Genomic DNA, 20,204 nt, shown 5'->3' with positions numbered 1-20,204 from the left:
TGTTCCATAATTGCCTATGCATTTGATTATATTTTATGTGAAATGTAATGTATGGCTTATTTTGACATATTTCCTAAGCTTAATGTAGAATTAAGTCTTCCAAAATTAATGAGTATACTTTTAATGTTTTCATTGAGCCATTTTATTTTTAAAGCACATATTCATCCAAATAGAGGAGCCAGGTGAGGTGGTAGGAGACCACGGTGAAGACCGAGGACACGGAGAGACTGTCTCCCAGCTGGCCTCGGGAGGAGCTGGACCAAGTAGCTGGGGAGAGGGAAGTCTGGGCTCCTCTGCTTAGGCTGCTTCCCCCGCGACCCAAGCGGAAGATGGATAAAAAAATAAGACGAATGTCCAGCAAAAAAAAAATAGCCCACATACTTAGTGGGGGAAATAATGGATTTTTAGATGCATTGCAATTCGGACACTAACAATGATAAAATCCATGAATTGACAGTTGTCAAGTTTGACTGACTGCAGCGAGGCACTTCAAGAGATTCCTTTAAGTTCCCTTTTTGCACACATTTCCATTCATTTAATAAATGTGATGGGAATTTAACATTTTCTTATACCAAATGCACTGTTGTTTTTTTAAGTTACAAGTGATAAACGCTTATTTAGTGAAATGAAATGTAAAACTGCATCCATAGATTTTTGATTGAATCATAATGTGTTTAATATTAAAATTCAGGAAATTAAGATTTTTGTTAAAATGTAAAAAAATAAAAAATAGGAAAAATTATGAAGCGCTTTTTTGGTGCACGTCATTTCCAGGCTTTTGCATATTGAGGCCGACTGTCAGATAAAGTTTGCGCTCCAAAAATCAGTTTGTCCAAACAGTTTTGATATTGCCATAAAAATACAGTGGAAAAAAATGCAGTTCCATAAATCCAGTGACAGAAAAAGCGTGTACACAAAACGATCTGGCCGCCGAGTCTTTGAAATAAAAGCAACCCCGGCAATAAACCGTTTCACCACACGGTGGCAGTGCTCTTACAACTCAAATAGCTGCATGTTAAAAGCTTCTTTTTTTTATCTCACAAACTTGTGTGTTTAGTAGATAGTCTGACAATAAGATGCATGAAGACTTTTTATTGCGCATAGAGCTGGTCAATTTGCATGCGGAAGAAAGCCTTGAGCTCGGCCCGCTTGGCTTTCAGTGTGGGGGTCAAGAGGCCGTTGTCGATGGTGAACTGGTCCGGGTGGAGGTAGACTGCCTTCACCTGCAGCACAGAAACTTGTTAGGGCATTAAAAGCCACTAGAGGGCAACCTCAACAAGATGCGGTCATGCAGGGTGTCCAAAGTCAAATATTTTACTTGGAAATTTTGGGGGGTTAAATATTGCATATTTTGTGCGTTTGCCATGATAAAAGGTTTTGACAAAAAAAAAGTTCACCAACAGATCTGATTTTAAACTAGACTTGAGCATTTAAAGAAAAAAAAAAAAGTTTTGAGTAGAGCCCTTTGATGCCCAGGATTTTTTTTTTTTTTTTTTTTTTTTTTTAAGTCATTGCTCAAAAAGTAAAATTGAATGAATTTGAATGAATATAAAATAACCTATTTAAGGTTTCAATTATTTCACATCAATTATTCCATTTGTTTGTGGGGGCAAATGTTGCCTATTGTGTGCGTTTACCATAAAAAAAAAAGAGATACTTTACAAAAAGGTCAAACAATAAAACGTATATTCGGATACATCCGAAGTTGATGTAGAGATTTAAGAGTTGAAAGAAAAAAGAAATACTGATGGCTTAAGGTGCAAAACTTGAGTGGGGCCATTTAGATCCCTGATCAGTTTATAGGATTTTTTTTTAACGTCATTGCTTACCAATTAAAATGAAATTTGACCCATTTAAGGCTCCAATTATTTTACAACAAATATTGCACTTGACATTTTTTGGGGGGGAAAATATTGCATATTTTGTTTTTATATCAAAATACTTGATCTAGAGATTTTAGCGTTGAATACACAATATATATACACACACACACAACGTATTTATAAAAAAAAGACCAAGAACAGTACAAGTCCCAGGGACTAAACTTGAGGGGGGAAACAAATCCATATTGGTTTTGAAAAGTAAAGATGGCTCCCGCATGTGACCCTCAGCTAAATGTTTGCACACCCCTGCTGGAAAGCAAGAAAACACTCACGCTGCTTTAGTTACCTGCTCAAAGGACTTCAGTCCTGCTTCTTTTCCCAGATTGATCATGTCAGACAGAACGGCCTTCTTCACTTCCTGCAAGGCAACGCAAACTTTTCAAAATATAAAAACATTCTTCCCTCAGCATGCTCTACAGCTGGAGAGGGAATCGAACAGTGACCTTGTTGCTGCACAGTTCTTCCATGGAGCCCTGGCAGCCCAGATTCTGGGCAAAACTCGGCAAAACCTCGGGATCAGGAACCACAACTGCGACCAGGAAGGCCTGGGAAACAAAAAAATGGTTAGCGATTGGCAGGTGTGCACATGCACACTCATGGTCTCACCTGTAGACTGTCTCCGTGCACAAAGACCTGAGCCACAGGTGCGCTGCGCACATAGACATTTTCAATCTTCTCTGGTGCGATATATTCACCCTGGGCCAGCTTGAAGATGTTCTTCTTGCGGTCAATAACCTTCAGAACTCCAGTCTGATGGCGACAAAGAAACCTGCTTCCATCAAACTTGACTTACAAAAGCACTTTTCATCCATCCATCTTCAACCGCTTATCCGGAATCTGGTCGCGGAGACAACAGCTCCAGCAGAGACGCCCAGACTTCCCTCTCCAGAGCAACTTCCTTTGGGGAATCCCGAAGCATTCCCATGCCAGAGAGGAGATGCAAACCCCCCCCCCCCCCCCAATCTGGTCATTTGCCTGCCCTGGGTTCTCCTCCCAGTGGGAGGTGCAACAAGGACCTCTTTAAGGAGACGCTCATGAGGCATCCGCACAAGATGCCTGAACCACCTAAGCTTTTCAGACATCAGAAAAGTAACTAGCTGCTTTAAAAACATCTGCCATTATGGCACACAAGTGAATGCTGAGTACAGAGGAGCCAGGTGAGTAAACACTATCACAGGAGCCATCTGCACCAGGAAGTCATGGTACCATGGCGACCAGGACGCAGACAAAGCTGATGCAGACGGCTTCCTCTGAGAAACACTGGAAAGTAAAACACAAAGAAGAAGATAAAAATGGCTTGAATAAAAACGATTAGGCAAAAGCCAAATGGAAAAAAAGGTGTGTCTTAAAAACATGAACGTTCTCTGCAGCTCTGAAGTCCTCCGACAAGCAGTTCCATAGACGGGGGCCATCATGGTGGAAGTAATAATTAGGTGTGTGCCTGAGGGTAAAAGCAAATCTGAAAGAGGCCCAACAACATTTATAAACCCCAAGAAGAACCTTCAAATTGATCCTGAAACACAGGAAGCCAAATGCAGAGATGTTAAAACTGGTGTAATGCGAGTCCCCCTTCTGGTCTTGTCTTTTGGAGTAATTGCAAAGGTGCAATACCATTTTTAGGACCAGCAGAAAGCAGGGCGTTACAATCAGCTATACCACTTGTAGTAAGCGCATGCATTAGCGTTTCCCCGAGAGAACTGGGAAAACTCTGGCCATTTTCTTAAGAATCTCTGGGTCAAAACCTGTTTATGGTCTTCAAGGAACATCGGCTAACTCGTCCCCCTCCAAACCCTCTTTACCTAAACATGCACCTCCCAACAAATCTAACAACCCTGTGTTTATAAGACTCATTTAGAACGTACAACCTACGTTCAGATGTTTTCATTCCCATCAGTTCCAGCTGCAAACACTACCCCTCCCATTTAATTGCTTCCAACAAGCCAGTCCGTTCGGGATTTCACTCTTGCAATTGCACCAAGTTACATCAATTTGACCGATCCTGGGAATCGGGTGCTGCCTCACAACTTTGTCTAATTTCCCCACACTTTAGCCAATCGGCGTTATTTTCAATCAAATGTTTGAGTGGCGCTCAAACCCGCACTTCAACTGATCAAAACTTGAACAAATATGTACACAAAGTACACACTACTACTAGGGAATAACGAAGAACAAATCAATGATTGAAGAGACTAGCTTGCAAACCTACAAAAGCCCGTTTGTGGACAAGGACACTACAGCCATTCAATCACCTTCGCCACTCGCGCCAACACAATCCAGTGAAAAGATTCAGAGAACTGCTAAGCTAACAGCTTAGCTAAAACGCTTCTCCGAGTGTGCTCTCGCTGACGTCACATTCACCACACACTCTGCTCTCATGAAACATCACTCATGCCTGATATTTGAATTTTTATTTTCTTTAAGTAATGCATTACATTCGTAAGAGAGTTATTACATTTGATAAACAACTATAATGACTTTTAAAAGTAATTATCCCAACACTGGTTATAAAGAATTAAGTCATTTGACAATGCGCTCGAGTATTTACTTTAAGGCCATCTAATTTAAGCCCATCCTATAAAATAAGTCAATCAGTTGGAGTATCATTCTCCAGTTTTTGGAGGTTAAGGTTACAAGAGCACTTTAAAAAAAAGAGACTAAAAACCATAACTTATGTCACAACATTTGGAAAAGCTGCTGCAAATTCAGGCCACAAAAAGGGTTGATGGTCTTGGAGAGCTCTGGTTATTCAATGAATTCACCCCAGAACATTACCCCTAGCATTTGGGCACGCTTTACCTCCAATTAGAGCACAGAAGTTACGATAAATATCTTAACTCTACCTTCAGCCATTTTCCAATGTCTCCAGTGTGGAGCCAGCCGTCTTGATCCAAAGCCTCAGCGGTCTTCTCCGGGTCCTTCAGGTAGCCTTTGAACACGTTGTTACCCTTGATGCACACCTGCCACCGCAACAATCATCCACTTGCTTGTTCCAACAAAAAAAAAAAAAGTAAACTCACCTCGCCTTCACCATTGGAGGCAAAGTAGTTCATCTCTTCCACGTCCACCAGTTTCACCACGTTACACGGCAGAGGAACCCCCACGTGTCCTGAGGTCAAAAGGCATCTCGTAACCAAGAGACACGCATGGCGGTAGACGTCGTACCTGAGGTGGCGTCTCCCGGCATGGTGAAGGTGCAGCCGGCCGTGCATTCAGTCTGGCCGTAGGCCTCGAAGATCTGTCACATGGGGAGTCATGGCGATGTTATAGCTCCTGATTCGTAGGCCTCCTTCACAAACACTTGTACAAGTAGGTGCACTCCAGCGAGACTTCAAATCCAGACTATGTTCATACGGCACTTTTCATACATAGGAAAGTGGCAAACAAAATGCTGAACTAAAAACAAAGAACTTGCATCCACAGCAATATTGACAATAGCAAATCAAAAACATGGCGCTGAGGATTTGAGGGAAAACTGCACCTTTGGAGGCGTCCACACTGAAGAAGAACTCAAACACCATTAAACAATTATATACATATAGAAATTTAAAACATATTTTTACCATTCTCAATGTTAGAAAACACAAAAGTAATAAAACATGATCAGTAAAAAGCCTGATTAAAAATATGTCTTTGAAAATTGTAACGATATCTAAAGCTACAAAGACCAGCGCCAGAGGACCTCAGGATCCGCCAGAGTTGATACGCTTAAAGCAGGTCGTGGGGCCATTAAGACCCTTAAAAACTAAGTTTAAAAATGGACGGGGGAGCCAATGCAGCAAGTTTAAAACTGGTGTAATGTGCTCCCATCTTTGTGCAGATAGTTTTCACATTTTGGGGAGAGCAGGGCATTGCAATAGTCTAGACAGGAAATAAAGCATGCATTAGCACATTGTGCTACTAAAAATGTCAACATGCGGAGTAAAACAGCCTGAGCAAGGAAGTTCGCTACTAGGAGTCTGTTAAAACAAAAAAGGACTAACATGAGATATCAGATGTTTCTGCAAAATAATCCACCCTAGTGTCAAAGAAAGTTGCAAGTACCACAACTTTGATAAGATGAGAAGCCATTGCCCCAACAAGAGCCTTCAATTAACGCCAAACGTATCATGAGTGATACATAAGTTGGAGCCCTCTCCAGTGTCATTGTTTTTTGCCCTAAAGAGCCCGACGTATTAGATCAGATGCATTAAACAAATAATCCACAGGAGGGCAGTCATTGATTCATTAGAAGGCTGTACCGTCATCCTGCAAGTAGCAGAAACATATTTTTTTAATAGAAAGGGGTAAGCTACGAAAAATGCAATTTTTTACTGATACATCAGTAAAAAGTTAATCCAACGTGAAATTCCCTATTTTATGACATTTTATAGTAACTGTTTTGAAAATGTGTAAAAATGATAAACATGCATCTTTGTAATGCAACTCTAAATTTGTCAACTGGCATTTTATTGCATATAAAAAGTATAGTTGCATATAACTTATCCAAGGCAGAAGCGCATTTGAAAGTCCCCAGTAACAAATGTGTCCACATAATTCAATGTACTGTGCCATGAGCTTAAAGCAGCACTAAGTAACTTTTCAACCTTTATAAAGTTGTCAGAACTTTTGGACTTATAACTAGTTGAATGACACCAAAGGGGGCCTCTATCGCTTTCACTGGCACTTAGTGACTTTGGAGGGTGGCAGGAACCAAAAAACTTCACACGTCACTCCCTTTCCAATTCTTTAAAGACAGAAGTCGAGGAGAACGCCTACGTGCAATCATGGCAGAAGCTCCAAAACAACCAAAGAAATGAAAAGTTTAGTCTGAGAAAACAGAAAAATGAGCAGGACAGTCACTTTCCTTGGCTGGCGTGAGCTCAAAGACTAGGAATTTCAGACGGATGCCACAGTTATTGCTGGACTAGTGACTTTCCATGCTCAAGTCAAAATAATGCTAGGGCTAGCTATCGGGAATGTGTGTGGTAGGAATTAATAGCCAACAGTGTGATAGTTCCACTACTTCCTTTTGAAAAAAAATCTCGGTACCTGCTAGTTGCGCAATCCAAGACCATTTCTTGATAGTGTCTGCCATTTAGCATAAACAGAATATTTGTGCCAATATTAAATCATGTCAGTGTGACGCTATATGCGCTAATCCTCTTGGGAAATGTGGTCTTCTGGCAAAACACTACCGCTTTGGACCACCGGCGCCGCCAAAATCAACCAAAACTGAAAGTTCTTAAGTGGGGCTTTAATTATTGTGACCACTAAGCGTCGGAAAATACCACTCCAATTCAAGGACAGCATAAGTCCATTCCAGTTAAGTGTTTTTCATACCTACCATTGTTCTTTTTGTGAATTACACCTTTTTTTTTTTTACCTTTGCTGTAAGGAAAGAGTTGCAGGCCACACATGGTCCCCAGGTCATTCTTGGATTACATTTTTCTACTCATTTTCAAGACATGCAGACAATGTTAATCATTCACATCCATGCTGGTAAGTGAGGCCCAAAAGATGGGGGGAACCGCACTCCGGCCAGAAAGTTACCTGACAACCGAGCGAGGCCCGGAGGAAGTCCAGAACAGAAGGAGAGATGGGCGCCGCCCCCGTCACCATGACTCGTACCCGTCCACCCAGAGACTCCTGATTGGCAAGTGGGCCACCAGTAAGTCACTTCCCGCACGCGTGGTTTTGATCAGTGTTGTCGTACCTGCACTTTGCGGAAGATGAGCTTGTCCCAGATGCTGTTGTTCCTCACAATGCCTTCCCGCACCTCGGCCAGCTTTCTTTCCACTGCAAAGTTGAGCAGCCATTTTTTGAAAGGGGACACGGCACCGCTCTGCACCTGGACACGGAAGAACACAGACTTAAAAAAAAAAAAAAAAAAAAAGACCCCGGGAAGGGATTTTTTATAGCTACCAACTTTGTCATAGACGCGGTTGAGAAGTCGAGGCACGACGGGAAAAATAGTGGGCTGCAGAGTTTTCATGTCGTCAGGCAGAAGTCTAATGTCCCCTTGGAAGAATCCCACTCGAGCTCCAGCGCCGTACATGACAGTCTGCAGCAAGAAGACACTGATACCCCTGCAGGTGTGGAACTAACATCAATTTCTCACCTGCACCACCCTCTCAAACATGTGCGCCAACGGCAGGAAGGAGATGCTAACATCCTCAGTATTGGGAACAATGGATGTCTAGGCAAACACAGGAAATTTGAATCGTGGCTAAATGTTCATCCTAAAAGAGATCCAGAAAAATAAAGACCTCAAAAGTTTGGATAACTCCAGCAGCATCAGCAACCACGTTCTCATGGGTCAGCATCGCCCCCTTGGGGTTCCCTTTGAAAAGACACATTTAGTCTTAGCTGGTCTTTCTGGTTCTGAGGACCAAGAGTGTTTACCTGTAGTTCCACTGGTGAAGCAAACTATGCCGAGATCTTCTGGCTTGGGTGGCTGCAGTGAATAGAACACCCTTGAGCAATAAAGAGCCTCAGGTCCAAACTTTCTGAAGGCAGAAAACTAAAACTTGTTGCGCATTACATATGCTAAAACCGGGCCAACGAACAGTAGGTCCCAATAAGCCATCTGAACAAGACAGGTGACCAGATAAGGGTTCAAAAATAGCCTAAGGATGCATTTTGGACACCCTTGCCTTAACGAGTCATAACTGAGAACATTGGCTTACCACTGGCTTTTGAAGATCACTTTTCCCAGCAGCCTGTGGAGCAGAAAGAAAAAAGATTTAAGTCAATGGTTGCTTCTACATGAAAGTAGCGGGACATGTTTTTATTAGGGTTATAATTGACAGCGTTTTGTTTTATGTTATGTCAACATGAGATCAGATGCAATTTAAAGTGCAGCAACCCTGGTGACGGTCATAAAAAAAGTCATTACAACGCAGACAGGAAATGATCACTGGCTATACTCGGTGCCGTGACCCGGACAGGAGTGAGGTTTGGAGTGGTGAGTGTAGTGAGGCCAACAATCTAGAAAACCACACTGGTTGACATCGGACATCAGGTTAACAGCACAGGCTTTTTACCTCAACGTCTAGCACACTGAAGTCATTCGGACGAAGCTGGTTCTAATTCCGGGTGAGACCAGGTGAAATAAACTTGGTGCCGTGACCCCAGATGAGAGCAGGGTTCAGGGGTGGTGAGTGAGTGGATAAACCTCACTGCCCAACACCGTATGACAAGGCTATTCAACAGGCAACCCGGGGGACAATTCCGGCCTGCTTATGACACGCATCCCCACCGCCCTGCAGTACAAACAACTGAGGTGGCTGCAGCTTTAGGCCTGCTGTCCACCCCGCTGCCCATTACAAGTCTCAAGTTGTGTCCTATTATGTGCTCATGTTGCTCGAGGTTCTTTTCCTGAGCCCCCCCAAGTAGAATCTTTGTTTGGGTGTTGCTCATTTCTCCTCTCCCGCCATGCTTACCTTTACTAACTTTTTCCGGGGAGCTGCCCTTGTGGCGATCAGTCTTCCTGTTCCGTCTGCTGTGTCTGTTCTTGGATGTGTTGTACTAAAAACCAATTCCATTGTACTTCAAGTGCAATGACAATAAAGTACCATTCCAGTCTAGCCTGAGAGTTCAGTTAAAAACTTGGACCAATATTTTTTTGCAGTAGGTCTTTAACAGCTGAGCGCTCCTTATACAATGCTATTTTGTACATCTTACAGAAAAATGTCCACGGCAGAGTACACTGCTTTTCAGGAATGTACAAAGTAAAAGCGAAAGGACAAGTTCTGGCCCCTTTGTCCTTGACTTTCTGGATATGTAGCACCCTCTAAAAAATTTAGTTGAACAGCCCTTCCGTAAGCACATACGTTGGACACAGAGTTGACCTTTTGTCGCACAGTTCATTCACTGGAACAGAAACTTGGGCTGAACCAGGCGGGTTACATATGTAACAGTGGAGATACCGCACAGTCAGATGAGAAACCCTTTCCGTATAAGAATATTCTCGCATAGTCGACTCAAATATGGAGACCACTCACTCTGTTGCCTGAAACACAGCTTTTATCGCCCCAGTTCTGAAGCTTCAGATTGACTCGTACTTTTATGGTTGACCACTTGAATCCTGTTCCCATTTGGAATAAAAATAATATTGTTCACATGTGTCTGTTTGAAATAGTTTTGCTAAAACTGCCAATACAAAAATGGCTGTTGAGGCGGATCCAAGCTCCTCCCGAATGACAAGACCCAGAGGTACTTGAACTCCTCCATTTGGGATATGGCACTTCAACCTTTTCCGGACTCAGAAGTGCTGATTTTCATCCCAGTCGCGCCACACTCAGCTAGGAACCAATCCAGTGAGAGCTGAATATTCTGGCCATATGAAGCCAGCAGGACCACATCATCCGCAAAAAGCAGAGACCTAATCTTGCTGCCACCAACCCGATCCCCTCAACGCCCCCAATTGTGCCTAAAAATTCTGTCCATAAAAGTTGCTAACAGAATCGGTGACAAAGGGCAGCCCTGGCAGCGTCCAACCCTCACTGGAAACTGGTCCGACTTACTGCCGGCAATCCAGACCAGGCTCTGACACGGATCGTACAGGGAGTGGACCGCCACAATCAGGCGGTCAGATACCCCATATTCTGAGCACTCTCCACATGACTTCCTGAGGGACACGGTCGTACGCCTTCTCCAAGTCCACAAAACACATGTAGACTCCCCACCCTCCCCCCGTCCCCCCCAAGTCAAAACATTTGGACACCCCCGGTCTATACTCTAAAGCAAATTGTGGGCCCAAGTGAAACCTACCTGGTGGGTTTCTTCTGTTCCGCACAAGACTCAAACTTGGGTCGTCCGCATGAGGCAGGCGTGCTAACCATCAAGCTAAAAGCCCGGGCTATCAACTGTATAGCCAACACTCTTCTTGAGGTTCCCAGGGAGTGAGGTTTATCAGCTTTGACATGGTTGAGCCACACTGGGGTTCCTCCATTACAAACACCCCACCATTATTTAAGGCGCGGTTTACACAACATACTGTCACAGCACAGCCACATTTACAACAGTGATACCTCCACATCCTGCATGGCCAACACGTCAACGCCACACTTGGCTCCTCGCTGGACCAGGTCCGTGTCGAAGGGATCCATGACAACGACAGTTTTCAGGACTGGAGTCTGTCCTATCTCACAGTTCTGCAGCAGAGCCTCTGCTTTTTTCTGAGTGTCACACAGCACGGTGGAAATGTCCGCTAAAAACAGAAGTAGAAGAACATCAGGTTTAATTAAAGGAAGTTTAGAGCACATCTCTAAACGGAGATGGACTGGATCCAATTACCTTGGTCGATAATGAAGACGAGCGCTTCGGGACCCAGGGTGTCGTAAAGGGGGACCGCCACCATGGAGTAGGTGTAACAGGCCAGCTCACTGATAATCCACTTTGAAAATAAAAAGTCCAGTGAGCAAAAATATGCCATCAAAGCACCACTCTGCAAAGGTGCGGACTCACTTCTGGTCGGTTCTGAGCGAAGATGCCTATGAAAGTGTTTGGGTTGGCCTTCAAGCCCCTCTGAAGGAGCCCCGAGCCGAGATGCTCCGCTCTGTCCGACACCTTCCGAGGCAGGACAACAAGTTAGGATTTGTTGTCGGGCGTGTGATTCAAGTGTGTCATGTGGTGTTTACCTGTCTGTACCTGAGCCACTGATACGGCCTGCCGGCTTTTCTGGAGCCCAAACACGGCCCGTTACCTGCAGGCAGCATGGAGGGGTTAGGTCATCAAATGTGGACACTTGTATTCTGTAAAAACTGGGTGAGATACATTTGACTATTTTTTTAAACCACTGATGGGTTGGACCAGGGGTGTACAAAGTTTGGCCAGAAAAAAAAAAAGAAGAAATTGGTGGGGGGGGGGGGGGGGGGGGGGGGCTGCATTTCAAGATATACATACACATGTGTGTACATATAATGGTTATGTAATTAGTACAACTGTACATTAAGAGTATGTGAAAGTTGGACTTCTACCTTGTTTACAACCTCCTTAAAGTTTTGTCATCAGAAATATCAAGCAGTTAAAATGCAACAAACATGGATAAGTGTTTGGCATTTTTCCCAACATGCTTTGTAATTGATTTAAATGTGTCATGTAGATTTTTTCTTATGGTGCATGGAAGTTTTTTTTAGATTATCCAAACTTCCGTAAACACGTTGTGTTGTGTGACCATGACGACATTTTGTATGGGTTTGATTTTTTTTGTGCTATGACTAAGGAAAGTTGTTTGTATTGGGTTATATAACTAAATTCTATGCATGATTCCCTTTAGAGCAACAAGTCCTTGACCTGAATAGGTCTGAAAGATGGCAACAAACGGCAGCATCAAAGTACTCTGACTTCCAAAATGATTAGCAATCTCCTTGCGTGCCAAATGATTCAACTCATAATGCCAGCAGGCCGTAGTTTGGACACCCCTATAAGCTTTAGAAATGTTAAACTTTTTAATCAGTATTCTTTAGACGGGTTCCCAACTTTAGATTTGCGGACCCATTGTCAGTCAGGTGCATCTGATTGTGAAAGCATTAGCTTTGATTTAGGGGATCAAAGACAAGCGTCAGTCTAGCACAGGGGGTCACACAGCCTGTATAAAACTGTACCTTATTGTGCAATACTAGATATTCAAATAGAACCTGCTAATCGCTAGCCATCTTATACTTGCATGGATAGATTATGTATAGGTGTTTTTATTTCAAACATGCCACGTAGGATGGCATTTCTAAACTACATTATTCATTCAAAACTATGCAGGGGTTTTATTTAACAAGTGTATATACTATTTCTGGCCACTGTAACATCGGTTTGAACAGTAACGGTTTGAAATTATTCATTTCTTTGGTGAACCACCAGATGGCGCCCATGTGCCGCACCACAGAGAATCATTAATTTAGACACTTTAGTGTTGAGTGTAAAAAAATAAATGTATGATTTATGTTTAACTCTTTTAAACGGGGCCATTTTGAATACCGATAACTATTATTATTATTTTTTTTTTTTTTTAACAGTCATTGTTCAAAAAACTCAAAATCAATGTTAATACACCTATTTAAAGCTCCAATTAGGTCACATTAAATATATTCCATTTGGAAATTATTGGGGAGAAAATATTGCACATTTTGAGGTTTTCCATAAAAAAAGGTTGACTAAAAGGGCAAAAAAATAAAAAAAACTATATTGACTGACATGAATTTAAGCATGGAATAATAAAAAAATAAAAAATCTGAATAATTTTTATGACTGAGACCAAACTTGAGGGGCGCTAGGTTAAAATAAACATATCTCAAGGCACACATATACATACATACATACATACATCTATAGCAGGGGTCACCAACGCGATGCCCACGGGCACCAGGTAGCCCGTAAGGACCAGATGAGTAGCCCGCTGGCCTGTTCTAAAAATAGCTCAAATAGCAGCACTTACCAGTGAGCTGCCTCTATTTTTTTAATTGTATTTATTTACTATCAAGCTGGTCTCGCTTTGCCCGACATTTTTACTTCTAAGAGAGACAAAACTCAAATAGAATTTGAAAATCCAAGAAAATATTTTAAAGACTTGGTCTTCACTTGTTTAAATAAATTCATTATTTGTTTTTACTTTGCTTCTTATAACTTTCAGAAAGACAACTATAGAGAAAAAATACAACCTTAAAAATGATTTTAGGATTTTTAAACACATACCTTTTTACCTTTTAAATTCCTTCCTCTTATTTCCTGACAATTTAAATCAATGTTCAGGTAAATGTATTGTTTTTATTGTAAAGAATAATAAATACATTTTTATTTAATTCTTCATTTTAGCTTCTGTTTTTTCGACGAAGAATATTTGTGAAATATTTCTTCAAACTTATGATTAAAATTCAAAAAAAAAATTCTGGCAAATCTACAAAATCTGTAGAATCACATTTAAATCTTATTTCAAAGTCTTTTGAATTTCTTTTAACATTTTTGTTCTGGAAAATCTAGAAGACATAATGATTAGTCTTTGTTAGAAATATATCTTGGTCCAATTTGTTATATATTCTAAAAAAGTGTAGATTGGATTTTAACCTTTTTAAAACATGTCATCAAAATTCTAAAATTAATCTTAATCAGGAAAAATTACTAATGATGTTCCATAAATTTTTTAAATTTATTTTTAAAAAAAAAGATTCGAATTAGCTAGTTTTTTTCTTCTTTTTTTTGGTTGAATTTTGAATTTTAAAGAGTCGAAATTGAAGATAAACTATGTTTCAAAATTAATTGTCATTTTTTTCGTGTTTTCTCCTCTTTTAAACCGTTCAATTAAGTGTAAATATCATTAATTATTAATAAAAACATAGAGTTAAAGGTAAATTGAGCAAATTGGCTATTTCTAGTTTAGTTTAGTCTTTATTTGAAGGGACAATGTACAGAAACATTAAGTTCAAAGACAGATTTCTGGCAATTTATTGAAGTGTGTATCAAACTGGTAGCCCTTTGCAATAATCAGTACCCAAGAAGTAGCTCTTGGTTTCAAAAAGGTTGGTGACCCCTGATCTATAGTATTCGTTTTGAAAATGGAAAAATATCAACATGGTTCCCTGCATGCTTTGATTTTCAAAACATTGACACTCCTGCTCTTTATGCAAATTCAAACTCACCTGAAACTCTCATCCCCCTCTGAAACACCTCATAGATGGTCTTGGCGTCGCCATAGTAATAAGCCAGCAGGTTGTTGTTGTCCTTGAGCAAGGCAATCTTCCTGGCTCCATCCTAAAATGTGGCGAGTCCGAAGTAAATCACATCGTCACATCAAAACGCCATTGAAGCTGCATCACCTTGATGCCCACGGTCTGGCACTCCAGGTCGGCAGGGGACCTTATGGGGGCGGGCCTGGTGTTGAGGTAGAACAGGGTCGCGGCCGCCACCACAAACAGCGAGACGATGGCTGGCGTGGGCAGCGGCGAGAAGAGCATCTGGAAGAGGACCTCCATGGTGCACGCTCTGCAGAGACACACTCCTTACACTTGCTGCTACTTGACACGCTCACCAAAGATCGGGCTCAAAGTCAACGCTCTTGCACAAGTCCGACTCGAATCATGAGAAAGTCAACTTGGGAACGTTTCTGTCATGGGAGAAAATGTTCACTTGTAATAAGAAAAACAAAAAGCTATGCTAAAAGTACAAGAAGGAACCAACATGCGACTGAAAATAATTTCTCGTTTGCCATTAAACATAGAAAATAGGCTGTAAATACACATGTTCAAATGTATTCATTGTTTAATATTTATAATTGTAGTAATTTTACTTAATCAGTTTTAGCAGTGAAAAGCTGCAAAAAATGAGCCATGTTTTAAATATAAATCCTGTCATTTTGTAAGTAAACTGTCCTGTGTGTATAGTTTAGTGTCGTTATTTTAGTCACGTAAACACAACGAACATTACTTGCATACATACATACGTATGTGTATATACACATACAGTGATGGGCAGTAACAAGCTACATGTAGCTAAGCTACCTAGCTTAACTACATTTTCCAGTAGCTTAACTGCATTTTTAACAAGTAGCTTTCCCTGTAGCTTAGCTACTTTTAGAGCCATGTAGCGAGGTCGTTGACATCAAAGCTAGAAATTTGAGAAAATGGACTGCTAATCCAGACTACAAACTAAACAAATACATAGTGGGGTGCGGGGACCCCTGGAGGTCGTTGTAGGGTGTCCCCAGCTAAGTGCCAGTTAATATTTGTACACTCCGTTACATGAACATTGACATTATACATGTGGGCCCATAGATAGCTACATTTAACAGCATTTCAATCAACTTTTGCCGTGGAGCTTGCTACAATTCTCAGAGGATAGTTTAGCTACATTTTATCGAGAGTAACTTGTAGCTTAGCCTACTACATGTTCCAAATAACTTGCCCATCACTGTACACATGCATATATACTTTTATTTTTTTTTGGAGGCTGAAGCATCAGATTTTGCCAACTTTAAAATTAAAACATTTCAGTTTTACCCATTTATAGCTATTTGACATGCACACAGTACAATTTGTGCATTGCACATTTTATTTCCAATTTGAAATTATTGCACATATTGATTCATTTAAAGGATAAACATTTGCTTTGCTTCCCCACATTGGTGCTCTTTTTTTTTTTAAGTTTGGATGTGAAACTTCCTCCGGACACAATATGACCAAACAGCACTGGACCAAGCATTGACCCCTGTGGGACGCCGTCCCTTTGGAGTGAGTCAATATTTCAGAGCATTTTCCATGTCAATTATGCCATATCTCCTTTTAATAAAGGCTTCAAAAAGCAGAATGCTCTTACCTGCACGAAGCAAAACCTTTCCTCGGCCTGACAAGGTTATAAAACTCCCAGAGGCGACCTTTGAACTTTGCTTGTTGTGAACAAAAAAAAAGCAAGAGTAGAGACATAAACGCAATAGTGTGTCGATTAAAAAAAAGGTATTTCTTCAACTGCATTGGAAAAGGAATCATTTACGGCTGACGGTGGAAGACGAGCGATTATATCTAACATTTGCAGAGTTCCAGGGTGAAAGGTCAAGAGCAGTTGTCGCACATTTTCCTCTCATCTACGCTTAAAGCAAAGTTACATCGGCTGAATCAATCTAAAATAATGCAAAGTCAGCGCTCACTTTCTTGCTTTAATGACATTTTAACATTTGAGAGGCTGAAACTAACAACTTAGTGACGCATGAATATAAAGACGGCATATTGTTATTATTTAGCCTCGACATGTTGACATCAAAGAAAAGTGTGTGATGGGAAGTTACCTGCTGGGATTGGCAGAGATGTTTGAGACCTTCGTGGAGGAAGAGCTGGGAAAAAAAAAAAAAAACCTGCAGCGGTGCCACTATTAATGTATGCACCTGTGCTCGTTAACACTTGCAAGTGCACGCAGGTGTGTGCGTGCGTGTGTGTGTGTGTGTGTGTGCGTGTGTGCGTGTGTGTGTGTGCGTGTGTGTGTGTGTGCGTGTGTATGTGTGCGTGCATGTGTGTGTGTGTGTGTGCGTGTGTGTGTGTGTGTGCGTGTGTGTGTGTGTGCGTGTGTGTGTGTGCGTGCCTGCGTGTGTGTGTGTGTGTGTGTGTGTATGTGTGTGTGTGCGTGTGTGTGTGTGTGTGTGTGTGCGTGTGTCAGCACTAGCACTCCCTGTGGAGATGCATGGAAGAGTTTCTTTTCAATCATTTCATATTACACATTTGAGGAGTCAACCCGACTCAATTGAGCCATTTTCCACGGGTGTGTTTGCGTGTAGTGTTTGTGCGTTGCAGGGCGATAGAGATTGTGATGACCTTTGATGGCGCATTTATCAACACCGGCAATGAAGCACCTTTGGAACTTGTAGATACAATCTCATCAGGAGCATCAAATGATATCTGACATGGTTATAAAACATGTCAATTAGTTATCTGTGTGTACTGAACAATGTGCTAAACGCGAATGCGGGTGTGGGGGGAGTTGCATTTGTACTCAGTAGAGTTGTACGCTGTACTGCTACTAGTAAAGTACTCATACTAATGAACAGTGATGGCCTTTAACAAGCTACATGTAGCTTAAATACATGTTCCCGGTAGATTAATGGTAGCTTCACTACTTTTTGTACGAGGAACGATTCCTGTAGCTCAGCTCTTTTTAGACCCATGTAGCGATGTAGCTTTAAATACGTAGAAAATACAATGACCTGGATGAACAAGAACATCCATACATACGGAGAAAATCCTTGTGAAACATTACGGACATGCCAATTAGAGGAAAGATAAGGTGGGTCATATAATTATAATAATAAAGGATTAGATTTTATGTTGCGCTTTTCTATTAATAGATACTCAAAGCGCTCACAGAGAAGTGGGAACCCATCATTCATTCACACCTGGTGGTGGTAAGCTACATTTGTAGCCACAGCTGCCCTGGGGTAGACTGACGGAAGCGAGGCTGCCAGTTTGCCCCTCCGACCACCACCTACCATTCATTCATCATTCATTCACCAGTGTGAGCGGCACCGGGGGCAAGGGTGAAGTGTCCTGCCCAAGGACACAACGGCAGCGATTTGGATGTCAACCCTCAGGTTTCTTGCACGGCAGCTCTACCCACTACGCCATACCGCCCCAATATATATATATATATATATATATATATATATATATATATATATATATATATATATATATATATATATATATATATATATATATATATATATATATATATGTATGTATATATATATATATATATATATATATATATACATATATATATATATATATATATATATATATATATATATATATATATATATATATATATACATATATATATATATATATATATATATATATATATATATATATATATATATATATATATATATATATATATATATATATATATATATATATAGCCCCTGCTTATTTCAGCAAGCCAATACCAAGCCATGTGTTACATTAAAATGGCTTCATAGGTAAACATGCTTCACTACACACCGTAGGAGGATATAATAGCTCACCGCTAGCAGCCAGCTTGCACTCCTGAATGTAAATAAACTGGCGCATCTGTACAAATATCAACTTTGATTGCAATAAGAAACTTATGCTTAATGCATTATAACATTTGCTGTTAAAATAAAGCCAATAATGACATTATTTTTGTGGTCCCCTTTATTTAGAAGTATCAAAGTATCAAAACACATTTTGGTACCAAAAGATTGTTACCGGGACAGAACTAGTAGTTAGGGCTAATCAGGTCAGGTTATGGTCATCAGATGAAGAGGTTGAAATTCAAGCCGGTCTCAAACGTACGTGGCTTTTACGGCTGGAGTGCATGCTGCTGTACGCGCCTCTGGACACGCCCATGTGTGCTCCTCTCCAGCAGCGGCTGCTCTCAATCTACGCACCTGACGCTGATGAGGACGCCGCACACTATCTAGACCAGCGCGTCCTGCATTCCAGTGCCAGAACGTAGCTGTCTGTATGGTACAGTAAACCCACACATCTCTAGCTCCTCTCCATGTGCATCCTCGCTCTCTGTGTTTCCCCTCCTCTGTGCTCATTGTGTTGTTGTCCCCCCGCAGTATTCCAGCTGTGTGTCTCCTTTCCCCGGACTTCCCCTGGACCTCTTGCTGCTTCCCTGGATCTCCACCTCTCGCCTGCCCATGGACCCTGACGCCTCTCTCTTCTGCCCTTCACCTCTCACCTGCCCACGGACTTCCAAGCCATCCTCGCCCTCTTCGGACTTCCGCATTCCTCTCAACACGCACCTTCAACACTTGCCGGTAACACTCTCCATTTAAACGCATCACATAGTCTTACACCAAGTTTGATTGAATGATTGAGAAGTTTATTGATGTTAAAGAATTGAATCCATGTAATGCTTTAAAAAGGCAAATGGATGTCACAAAAAGCCAGAAGGCTTGTTTCCATTGTGGTCCATTAAATATTCATCACAGTTGATACATTCAATAATAAAAGATCTATAACCTGTAACACAGACCTGGGCATTCTGCGGCCCGCGGGCCGCATCCGGCCCTTTGTGCGTCCCTGTCCGGCCCGCGTGAGGCCAATTATAAATTACAAAATAAATTTAAAAAAGTATCTATGTCGAGTGTGCAATACAACGGTGCTGCTTTTGTTTTGAAAATCGTTATTTGTATTACTTCCGTGTGGACGTATGCGTGATTGTGAGTGAATGTGAACAACTGCAATTACAAAATAAAGTTGAAAAAACATCTATGTCCTGCGCGCAATACAAGTGTGCTGCTTTTATTTTGAAAATTATTATTTATGGGCGTGTGTCCGTGTGTAACCTGCGAGTGAAGGTGCACATGCAGCGACAAGTGATGCACGGTTTACACCCGAGACGCCAAAAAGAGAAAAGTTGATGAGGAATGGCGTGTTTTCAACAACACATGAACTGCAAAGCAACGTCCCCTCACCTAAGGTGCGTGCCTGCGCAATTGCGCACTGCTCAAGCGTCCGCTGCGCGCAGCAAGTATATGCCGCGCACCAAATCAAATCCCATCTGAATTATAAACAAAATAAACATATTTATTCTATGTAATTTTGCAATGCAACTTTGAGTGACAGTGACAACAAGCGGCCCTAACGGTGTTCGTCAACACCGTTCAATTGAACACCGTTCAATTATTGTAACGTCTATCGAGATGCTTCGAGGACAGGAATTATATCGATCACTTTATTGAACAAAACTGTTTATATTCGGACATAACCACACCAAAAACATGAGTAAAACAATTCTATCTCGAAAAACTAGTCATTTTCTGCCGTACAAACCAGGCCAAAAGCAACTTGTCATCTGTCACCAACACGCATAGCACTAAACCACTGGTGCGTT

The 20,204-nt window shown here is 41.4% G+C and overlaps 1 protein-coding gene across 2 annotated transcripts; it reads right to left on the bottom strand.

Annotated features, from left to right (window-relative positions):
* Positions 1-1,077: 1,077 nt before the first annotated feature.
* On the bottom strand, positions 1,078-16,694 carry LOC133656270 (long-chain-fatty-acid--CoA ligase 5-like). 2 transcript variants are annotated; one of them, XM_062057254.1, is made up of 22 exons: positions 16,630-16,694; positions 16,164-16,233; positions 14,669-14,834; positions 14,492-14,603; positions 11,504-11,568; positions 11,331-11,432; positions 11,160-11,259; positions 10,895-11,073; positions 8,549-8,581; positions 8,265-8,316; positions 8,129-8,202; positions 7,981-8,058; positions 7,789-7,923; positions 7,576-7,710; positions 7,413-7,508; positions 5,051-5,118; positions 4,901-4,994; positions 4,724-4,840; positions 2,490-2,633; positions 2,327-2,428; positions 2,170-2,241; positions 1,078-1,223 (listed from the first exon to the last, which is right to left on the bottom strand). In XM_062057254.1, exons 3-22 carry the CDS (start codon positions 14,822-14,824, stop codon positions 1,092-1,094), a joined length of 2,046 nt encoding a protein of 681 aa, XP_061913238.1. In that variant the 5' UTR covers positions 14,825-14,834; positions 16,164-16,233; positions 16,630-16,694; the 3' UTR covers positions 1,078-1,091. The 2 variants fall into 2 exon arrangements, with proteins under 2 accessions (XP_061913238.1, XP_061913237.1); XM_062057253.1 differs by lacking the exon at positions 16,164-16,233 and having other exon boundaries at positions 16,630-16,688.
* Between the last annotated feature and the right edge of the window lie 3,510 nt (positions 16,695-20,204).

The sequence above is a fragment of the Entelurus aequoreus genome, linkage group LG08 (genome assembly GCF_033978785.1).
Source record: "Entelurus aequoreus isolate RoL-2023_Sb linkage group LG08, RoL_Eaeq_v1.1, whole genome shotgun sequence".
Lineage (NCBI taxonomy): Eukaryota > Metazoa > Chordata > Actinopteri > Syngnathiformes > Syngnathidae > Entelurus > Entelurus aequoreus.
This window is presented reverse-complemented; position numbering and strand designations above follow the sequence as displayed.

Bases quoted from the DNA above. Each gene is read 5' to 3' on its own strand.
- LOC133656270 (XM_062057254.1), bottom strand. From the start codon at position 14,824: ATGGAGGTCCTCTTCCAGATGCTCTTCTCGCCGCTGCCCACGCCAGCC. The intron at 8,582-10,894 runs GTATCACTGTTG...TCTGCTCCACAG, and splicing joins TGGCCATGCAGGATGTGGAG to GCTGCTGGGAAAAGTGATCT. The intron at 2,634-4,723 runs GTAGAGTTAAGA...TGTCGCCATCAG, and splicing joins ACATTGGAAAATGGCTGAAG to ACTGGAGTTCTGAAGGTTAT.